At 34.6% G+C, this 10,510-nt stretch overlaps 1 protein-coding gene across 6 annotated transcripts; it reads right to left on the bottom strand.

Annotated features, from left to right (window-relative positions):
- Positions 1-385: 385 nt before the first annotated feature.
- LOC131040628 (biotin carboxylase 2, chloroplastic) lies at positions 386-8,341 on the bottom strand. 6 transcript variants are annotated; one of them, XR_009104905.2, is made up of 5 exons: positions 8,213-8,341; positions 8,050-8,099; positions 4,201-4,215; positions 3,402-3,491; positions 386-815 (listed from the first exon to the last, which is right to left on the bottom strand). XR_009104905.2 is itself a non-coding variant. In XM_057973583.2 (4 exons), exons 1-4 carry the CDS (start codon positions 8,229-8,231, stop codon positions 741-743), a joined length of 234 nt encoding a protein of 77 aa, XP_057829566.2. In that variant the 5' UTR covers positions 8,232-8,341; the 3' UTR covers positions 386-740. The 6 variants fall into 6 exon arrangements, 2 of the variants coding, with proteins under 2 accessions (XP_057829566.2, XP_057829565.2); XM_057973583.2 differs by lacking the exon at positions 4,201-4,215; XM_057973582.2 differs by lacking the exon at positions 4,201-4,215 and having other exon boundaries at positions 386-818.
- Between the last annotated feature and the right edge of the window lie 2,169 nt (positions 8,342-10,510).

The following is a 10,510-nucleotide window of genomic DNA, read 5'->3' on the forward strand; positions in this document are numbered from 1 at the left end:
ATGGTAAAGTGCAGCAATAAGATTATCACAACATATTCAAACTTTGTGATAGAGGATATACACATGTCAATGAATCATAGCAGTAAATAAGACTAGGAGTGAACAGTTCAAAATCCCTCAAAGAAGAGATTATCTGAGATAAAGAACAGAGAGAAAACAGTTATATACACACACTGTCAAAGTCATCATCAATCGCCCAAGGTTTTTGTAAAGTATAGTCCCTGTTAAAAGTTGCAGTTGTCACAAAGAGACCAAGAGGACATCAAATACAATGATAGCATTAATGGTAGCAGCCCTTGCCACAATTTCACCAATCTCAGAGCAGCCTTATCAACATCAAAGATAGTATCAAAAGTATGAACAACCAATGAACAGTCACAAAGTATACACAATAGCAGTCATTAATGGGCAGTGAGCAGAGCAAAATACAATGATTCCAACTCACTGTCAAAAGGACCAGATTCAAACGTATGAGTTATTAATGAGCAGCCAAAGGATCTAGAACAAAGCATCTTTAGTCCAAGATCAAGGTCCATAATCATCAAAAGTCCATTTAAATTCGTGTCTATAATATATCAATGAAATATCAGTATGAATATATTATTATAGAACATCCAAAGGGATTATGTTACAAAGCTCTTTAATAGGGTTACTTATTTGAATCAGTATATAGCAGTCCATGCTTTGATTCCAAGGTCCCATAACAGTCAGTTGCGAGAAGATTAAGAGCCAGTCCTTTATCAGGCAAATACAATCTTGTCATAGTCAATACAGGGGAAGCAGTCATGTTGGGGCAGGTGTTTCAAGTCCAAAGTCTGCTACAAGAACAGTGAGAAGTAATGATACAAAGAATCTTATGGAAGAATAAAAGTCTTGGTGCAATCAAAAAGACAAATCAAAACAGAGATAAAGCAACATAACAGTCTAAAGCATGATATTATTCACAATCCAAGCAAAGAATAATGTATCAAAATAGTGCAGCCAAGGTACCATTCTTAATGGCAAAAAGAAATCAGTCACAATGATGGCATGTTTAGAGCAGAGAGACAGTGATCTTAGACTCATGACAGTATATAATCAAAGCACAAACTCAAAGAGCATTTTAAGAACAAAGATGACTGATATGAAAGAGGGTAATAGTAGAAGTCTAAAGACGCAGTCATATCTAGGTTAATAGATGATGAGAAGACAGTAATACCAGCACAAAGGCATTTGTGCAGTCTTTAAGGATCTTTGAACACCAGAAGATAGATAATGAATTGTAATAAGGACAAAGGAATGATCTCAAGGATGATACAAAGAAGTCCCTAGTATGAGAGAGAGTCCTCCAAAGAGCCACAAATCAATCAATAAAAAGTCCACATGCAGCTTTGAGGTTGCCCATGTTGAGTTACAAAGAAAGTATAAAGGCTCATGTATTATAGTAGTATTCACTCCCAAAAATACAAGAAAGGATCTCAGTCAAACGCCTATCTAGTCATAGCCAATATTACCTTAGAAGCCTAAGAGACATGAAGAAAGTAACGAATGGAAGATCAAGAATCATTGTTAAAACAATCAAAGCAGGGGTATTCATAGTCCCAAGCCTTTTGACAGTTCAGATAACAGCAAATATGCAGTCACAATATGACATCACAGTCACCAATCCAAGAATCATTACTGAGCAGTGTGAAAAGACAGTTCCAAAAAATGGAGGTCACAGTACAAAGCAATTAAAGGGGCCTAGGTGCATATTAGGATAGTCATGGCAAATAAGGGAGGTGGCAGCTTTCCATGAAGTTTTCATTATGCCCAGTATCCAAACTGTCATAAGGTAAGATCAATGGAAATACCTTAGATATTAATAAAGGAAACCCATGGAAGCAGTGCCAAGGAACTAAAGTAGTCTTTGAAGACAAACCATGGTGAACAATGAGTCTATTATGCATTCTTATTCGCAGTGAGCAATGAAAGAGGAGCATGGATTTTTTTTGTCATGGTATCATGGAAGAAGCTACAGGTAGCAACCATGCAAATCACAGAGCATCTAAAGTTGCAGTCAAATCACAAGCTATGGGAAACAAGTCACAGAGACAGTATAAAGCCTTGTTTGCAGGTATTGTGACAAAGATATTACTCAGCCTCGCAAGAAAAGGCACAAGTCAAAAGAAAAGCATAGCAGATTTACGATACACCCTTTAACAGAGAGTAACCATAACAGTCCCAGACTTCCAAAAGATCACACAACCACACAAACAGTCACCATACAAACCACAGCTCACAGTGATAATGACTGTTATAAGAGATCTCATCTCATGGACAAAGGAAAGTCAAGAAAGCAATGAGAAGCATGGTTATATATTACAAATACAGAGATTGTAGTAGTGATGACAATCCAAAGAAAATATCCAATTCACAAGGGAAGGTTACATGAGCTATTCACAGTCCAAAATAGAGAAGGTATGCCTTTAGAATTGTCAAAGAATAGTCCTAATGGCTGGAAAATACTATTACCATACATAAAGGAGAAAGAGTGGACTTGGTACAAGAGAAAAGAGTTCCAACGGGGGGAATAACAGAACAACATCTTCTTAGATTTGAGCATTCAAAAGCCATACATCATGATGAGAAGTATTGTTAGGATTAGAATGAAAAGAGATGTAAGAGCAGAGCAACAACATCTTCATTGAATATTATTGCAACACAATACAAGGCACAGTCATTTACCTAAGAAGTTCATCTGCTCAACATTGAACAAGTAAAATCCATATTTATGCAGTGATTAAGATCCTAGGGAATATATCAAATCACAGTGTATGGAATAACAAATGACATAGTCATAGCCCCAACAAAATACAAAGCAGCAATCATGAAAGTTGATTGACGGAAAGGAAAGTCATCTTAGATGAGGTATGAAGAGAAGTTAAGATACTTTGAGAAGTCTATAGCAGCTTAAAGATAGGGGTCACTTCCAAAGCTAGGTCAAGGGTTCTTAAGACAGTAACAACAATCACATGCATTTAAGTCCCAAACTTGTACATTGATGGTGGACAGAGCTTTTAACAAAGGCAAAGTTTGACAAAGCTTTAGGACAGTAAGGTAGAAATCATAGTCATGGTACTTCAAGGACTGTTATAATCAAATCACTAACAAATTGGACAGTGAAGACAATCATATAAGGTCATCCTCATAAAAGAATGAAGTCACTGCCCATACATCAATAGATCAGAAATGAAGATTTGCAGCATATATGGCTCATTAATTTTTGGATTTTTCAAATTGAAGAATTGTACCATTTCCTTATGAATCAGCTTGGATGGACATTTAACTACTACAACATAAGTTTCCAAAAAAACAAAGTTCTAAAATGACAGCAGTGCATTCTTCGCAACAAACTACATACATTAAGAAAGAATATTTACCTGGAATTCAATATGTCTAGAGTTTTTTATGTATCTTTCCAAATAAACATCGTCATTTCCAAATGCTGCACCTGCCTCACTTCTTGCTTGCTAAAATTATGAAAACAAAGTATAAGAACTTCAGTTGTCTATTTGGAAAGTTATGCTATTCATGGAATAGATAGATTATGCAAGCATTACATTGATGAAACTTTTTCATTGACTGAGAAAATACAGATAGGTAATGGTCTCATTTTTTACGCATCTAAGGGTGTGTTATTTGGAAAATAAATTCCATGTAGTGTGATTATGTTCTAAGACACAGCTAGCTCTAGTGCAATGACTCTTGACTTTGTGGCTACATCCATTATTACTAATAAGTTTTAATACACTAGATGTTTTGTGTGTTTAGATTCTTACAAATGATAATAAATTTAAAGACATGTATCTAATTTATTGAAACATGCATAAATCAAGCAATTACAGACAAGCCTTGATGCAAATATAAGGCATATAAACACGATACTAAATACAATAGTCAAAGACAGTGATCAATATGTCACCATACTCAAAGGAAAAGACAGTGAGAAGAAGCAAGATGACATACATAAGTGCATTACTGTTTGAGCCTAAAACGGATCTTCCAAGAGAAGGTTTCTAACCACATAAGGACTCAGAAAATAAAGTCTAAAATCAATAAGCTCAGTTTGCAGTCATAAAGCTTATAGCAGTGGAAGACTATCAAAGAAGTATTAGATCTAGGTGGTTTGTCAAAAGACTAAAAGGACAGTCATAACTGTCGTGCCTGTGAAGTGTGTACCTGTTATACCTGCAGCTGCAACACAAAACACTCAATAAATCATTACAAGCATGGTTAGCAAATAAAGCAAAAAACGATAAACCATAGCTAATCGATCTATCGCCTCCTAGTAAATGCGAGTATGAATTTTGCTCTCGGATCTGGTTATGCAAATTCCAATGACTTGACTACACTTAAATGGAGGATTTAAATGATAATGATGATACATTTAATCTAGCAATGATGAGATTAAGCTACATGATAAGCAAATTAAGCTAGAAATAAGCTAGATTTAAGCTAAAATTGATCATGATAACAATGCTAAAATGATAAACTAAGATTGCATATGCCTATATTAATAATGCTTGAATGCAAAATGAGATGGGATTCGGGGTGGGATCCTTTGAACTCCAAAATGGGGTCTATTTATAGGATTTCCAAGGCTAGGGGTGAGGTTGCAGGAATCAACGGTCAAGATTAAGTCTGAAGATATCAATGGTTAAATTGGAGGAGGTTGGCAAAGAGGTTGGATTAAAGGGGACAATGTCATCTCCATGGTGACAAGTGTCAAGAAGCTTCTAGAAGAGGTTGGATGAAAGGGAACACTTAGTGACAAGTGTCAAGAGGCTTTGCTCATGAGAGGGCAAAGTGTTCAAGGAAAGGGGACATAGTGGTTAGGATGTGCAAGCTAGGATGGAGTTAGTTAAACCCGGGGTTAGATGGAATGAGTTAAGTTTAGAAGAGGTTAGGTTAGGTGGTTAGAAGTTAGGAGAATTTGAATTTAAAAATTCAAATAATAGGAAAAGGCTAATTAATCTCAACAACTAATAAATTGATTTGTTTTAATTAATTAGGGGATTTAGAAGAAATGAATTTGATGGGGAAAAATTAATTAATTTGAATTAATTAATCAAAGGGGATTATTGAAATGAACCCATTAAATAAATCCTTAGATTTATTAATAAGTAGATGAAAAGGGGAATTTAATCAAATTGCTTAGTGAATTCAATTAAATTAGGAAGGGGGATTAATTAAATAATTGCTTATTTAATTAATTATCTTCAGACCATTTTTAGGTGTATACAATAACAAAAAATATCAAGGACTATCATAAAAGTCAACAAACCATGAATGATAGAGGATCCCTTATCAAGCCATAACAAGGCAGCTTCTAAAATATAGTGGCAATAATGATTCAAGTGGTCCATAACAGTCCATTATTGGGAGTTGAACTCAAAAGACAGGAAAAGATGTTGTCATCATACAACTTATGGTATCAAATCTTTCTATAGTATCAAGATAGCAGAGAACAAACAATGATCACTGACAATGGAGCAAAAGAGGACTGTGTATAGTCCTAAAAAGTCTTAGAACGGTAATAAGAGAGGGGTTTGTGGCTAAGTTCTCATTCAAAAAAGTGATAGTAGAGGCTATCAAATATAGTGGTCTACAGTATTCTAAGTTGCATGTGACCTAAATAGAGGATCCTGATCCATAAAGAACAATGGTAACTTGAAAGGACCCTTATATGGTGAAGGTGATCTATAGACTTAAAGAACAATATGCGTACCTAAGGTGAAGTTGTAAAGGTTATATGGAATACTCATGTTCCATTTTTTATCTTTGGTGCCTCTTAAGCTAGCTTGAGCTCCTTATGATCACTTCTAAAGAGATTGAGGAACAAACCAAGCTCTAGATAGTACATATTGTCTCAATCAATACCATCAATCATGAGAGAATAGTCTCAAAGGGTAGAATTGTCATCTCATAGTAAAAGACAATCACAAAATCATATTGAAGAATATCAAATCTTAGTCTTGGTGTGAGGTAAAAGTATTGAAGATGCACAAATCTTAAGGACAGAGAGCAAACAATGAGTGGAGGATTTGTCATTAAATATAGTGGGATAGTCACAAACATCTGAAAGCGCATCATAGACCCGAGGCAATAATCCAAATCAGTGAGCAACAAAAAGGGATCTGTGGCTGCTACAATGAAGAGCCTTGTGTTTGAGATAATGATCAACTTGAGCAAAGCAGGATGCAGTCATAGGATTAGGAGATCCACAGTCCTGTGAGAATTTAGGACAGTAGAGAAGCCACATAACTATGATTCAAGTTCATTTGTAGTCACAGAGCAACAAATAATTTGTGTGGACAAACATAAGCTAGTATTGGCAGGGATTTCTTAGAGCAATCTAATTTCACGAATCATTAAAATACAGTAAGAGGGTTGAAATAGCACATTAAACTAAGACAGATAGAGATCAAGCATTCAAGACAGCCACAATGAAGATACAAATCTCAGTCCACAAGAAGGGCAACCACAAAGATATATCTCAATCAAATGCATTCACAATCCTAAGACAAGAAATGGAGTCAAAGAATACACAATATGAGACTTTTCTGATAAAGAAGACATGCATGAAGGGCATTGTTTGAGCATATTCAACAGAGAGTGTAAGCCTTTACATAAGCAAAATATACAGAAAATTTAAGCAAAGCAGTGATAAAATCCATAGAGCAGTCTCAGACTTTTAAGGGAGGTATGATGGTATTCCTTCATCTTCACAGGTAGTCTCAAAACAAAGACAAAGATCAACCAATGAAAGATGTGAATCTGAGACAATTGAAACGACAATGAAGATACTATGAGCAGTTCAATACCATTGACAATTCATCATCATGGCCTCATAATAATGCTTAGAGCAGTATGCACAAAAACAAGAATAAGTGCAGCCTTCAAGAGGTAATCACTACCATAAAAGCACAAGTAACAAAGCCTACAAAATCAAACCACAACCAGACAGAGGTATAGAAGTCTAATAATATAGACATACATAATAACACTAGCAAAAGCTTTCACCATCATAGTCTTGAGGATATCCATTAGCATGAATGATCTTTTGAGTAATGTGTAAAGGTTTAAAAGAAAGATATTACATGTGCAGTGAGTTTGTTGTAGTCTTAAGGTTTACAAGCACTAAGCCATAACTTGTCACAAAGTACTATGATAGTGAACAGTAAGGAAGATTATGCAGATAGTATATCAAATACAATCACCATAAGTTTTGAATGCAAAAGGCACAATGAATAAAGGAACAACAAATTAAGTCATCTTTTGAATTATCATTTAAAATTCATACACAAGTTGATATAACATGCACCTCAATCCAAGGAGCAGTTTGGAGCTAGGAGGTGAAGTTCCAAATAACACATCAGTTTGAACCTAAAAAGTAGGGGATTTGGGTTAGTTTGCAACAATTCAAGTTGAGTTTAAGACACAATATGGATATACCATCAATTGAGGACAACTTTAAAGCAGTCAACCTTCAATTTTAATCAGTTTTAACTCACTTTTTGCATGTTCTTTCACAAAATTCGATCCAAGACCCCATAATTGTCTCAAACTATATAATACAAATTTTATTGCTCCTCCACAAGATTTTTGTGGTTTTCATTATTAAAATGTGTTTGGCTTGATGGAATGATGATTTTATAAGAGTCCAATAAATAGGGAATGCAAAAACACTCCTTTGTTATTAATGGTATTCACTATGTTTTCTTTGTAGATCGCAAAGCATGGGAACTAGTCACATAGCCATGAAGTATGAGTACCCAAGCTAGCCAGAGAGGCACAAAAATCGATAGGGATTTGAAGGGCATCCAACTACCAAAGGGGTTTCCAGAAATAAAATTTGGGGTTTCTAGAAATTCTCCAGTAATGTTTTGGAAAAGGGATAGATAGAGAGCAAGCCAGAGAAACCTAGGAGATTCATTGTGAAGTAGGGCACAATAGTGGTGTTCATATCCTATTGATGCATGGCATATATAGAAACATGAGTACAAGTAAAATGATATGAAAGAGTACCTGGATGACTGCTGAGCTAAAAACTGAAGCTAGATAAATTATCAAGAACCCTGATAAATTATGGCAACATGTCACAACTAGCACGTTTATGTTTCACCTGCCAAAAAAACCCTCATTTGTTTTCCTTGGCACATCACTTTGAAAAACAACCCAAACTACATACCTGTGCAACGATTCTGCATGACTGATTATAAATTGCACATGACCAGAGCCCAATCCTCAACGTGATAAATCATACTCCCACTAAAATAATTATAGCACAAACAATTAACAAAAACATGACAAAAATCATTTCCCGCCCATGTTCCTTAAAATGCATGTCTCTTTTGTTTTATATATATATATATATATATATTCAAAAAAAAAATTGACATTATATTCATCTTATATAAATTTAAATGAAAAAAGTATAAAAATAATAAATCTATTAAATAGTAAAATAATTTAACAATGTTAGACCTAAAATTAAATTATATTCTAAAATAAAATAGTCAAATTAATAAAATAATATTATATTAAATTACGAATTAATATAAATATTTTCCACTTATTAAATTAAAATAATTAAAAATAAAACAATATTGAATACATTATAATAAATTTAAAATATTGTAATATTGATATGTTAAAAAGTTTTAATTTTAATTTATTAATATATAAATTATAATCCCTCTTTCTCTTTGGCTCGTCGTATTCATGCGACTAAACTCACATCCCTCCATGCTTCCAACGATTGAATGTTTGTTTGTTCCCGCCCTTCTGTTCTGTTTGGCCTAGCAATAAATTGAGTGATGGCAAAGTTGTGATGAGTCGCACCAAACATAGGTGCAAAAGTTAGCTAACCCTCACTCAACCTACAATCTGCCCTTCGACATAGACTGCGATTCCACCTAGGTTTGCGTCAGTCAACACATGAGATGATTGTTAATATACCCTTCAAACAGATGAGCTTCTACCGACATTTCCGTCATGCTAGATAACAAAAAAATCAACGGATTCCAGATTACAATGTAAAACATTGACGATGGAGTTGCACCAGTCTATTTATTATATTTTAATAAAAAGCGCCCTAGCCTAGTTTCATGTGAATTTCAATGTGAATTTGAACGATTTTTCAGAGTTTATAATAGTTCGTTCAATTTTGAACTACATACATGAAGTTGGACAAACCTTGTGACTTAGTGTATATATAACTGTTGTTCAAGCATAAATCTGATGTTTAGTTGTGTATTTTATCCGATGATCAAATTAGTCATTTATTTAGTCATTTTTATTTGTGTGACTAATTATTTAGTTATGTTTTCTTACTTCATGACCAAATTAGTTATTTATTTAGTCATTTATAGTTGTGTTGCAAAAAAATGACTAGAATTTGGTCATTTTTACTTGTCATGACTAAAAGTTTTAGTCACCTAGTCATTTATTTCCCATATTTCTACTAGTGATAAGGTCAATTTTTTGGGGTCTATTGAGGCATGCTAATTATTTGAAATATGAAGAGGATAAATTTAGTAAGTATGTATCTTAGAGATGAAAATGGGTATCATGTTTTCTACTAGGATCATAAATTCTAAGATGTTGGCTCAAGTAGTGGAGGTATAATCCACTATAACAGAAAAATGGTAGCATAAGGTTGGCTGTGAGAGAATCCATTGCCCTTCTCTTTCTCAGTTGTTGGTGAATTGAGATCCTTGTGCAGACGTGTACACTTATTGATTTTAATCACCCTACTCATCTCTCATGATGCACCCCATGCTAGCTAAACCAAGATTCCCTTTTGAGGCATTATAAAAGTTCATCGTCAACCTTCCCCTTAGAGGAACAAGCCATTTGGTTATGCTCCTAAGATTCGTGGATTCCAATGCCAACCTGCAAGCTCTAGGGACTTTAAGACCCATCCATAATTACATAACTCTTGATCCCGCCAAGAGAATTTTTCTTCCTTAAAACCCTATGTTTTGTTATTAAGGACTTCCTCTATACCATTTTTTATTTTCTTGATCATTGAATCTGCATCACATTGTGACCCATTGAATTTTCTCCTATTCCATTCTTTCTCTGTTTTATAAACCATCACGGAGGGGTGACAATCCATATGCCACCCCAAAAATCATGTCTGGGAAACCCCAACCATCTAGAGAGAAAAATTGCCACTGTCTTGTTTCTTGGGCCTGACTAGAGTTGAGTTTGGATTGAAGCCAATCCCAACAATGGCTTGCAAAAGGATAATCAAGCAGTAAATAGTCATTGGATTCAAATTTGCACAGTACGCACTAGCTAGGATCTGTGATGCCAATCTTTTGTAGTCTTTCCCTTGTTAGTATTCTTATGTGAAGATTTCTCCATAAAAAATCACTCGCCTTGAGGAGAATGTGCTTATCTCAACAAATATCACTTTGCCACCCCACAACCTCTCTATATTTTAATATGTGTTGGTAACCAATCTTAACAGAGTATTTGC

This window comes from Cryptomeria japonica, chromosome 1, assembly GCF_030272615.1.
Source record: "Cryptomeria japonica chromosome 1, Sugi_1.0, whole genome shotgun sequence".
Classification (NCBI taxonomy): domain Eukaryota; kingdom Viridiplantae; phylum Streptophyta; class Pinopsida; order Cupressales; family Cupressaceae; genus Cryptomeria; species Cryptomeria japonica.

Coding starts and splice junctions, on each gene's coding strand:
- LOC131040628 (XM_057973582.2), bottom strand. Junction 3,492..8,049: donor TTAGCTCAGCAGTCATCCAG/GTACTCTTTCAT, acceptor TCATAATTTTAG/CAAGCAAGAAGTGAGGCAGG. Junction 819..3,401: donor CTAGACATATTGAATTCCAG/GTAAATATTCTT, acceptor CTGTTCTTGTAG/CAGACTTTGGACTTGAAACA.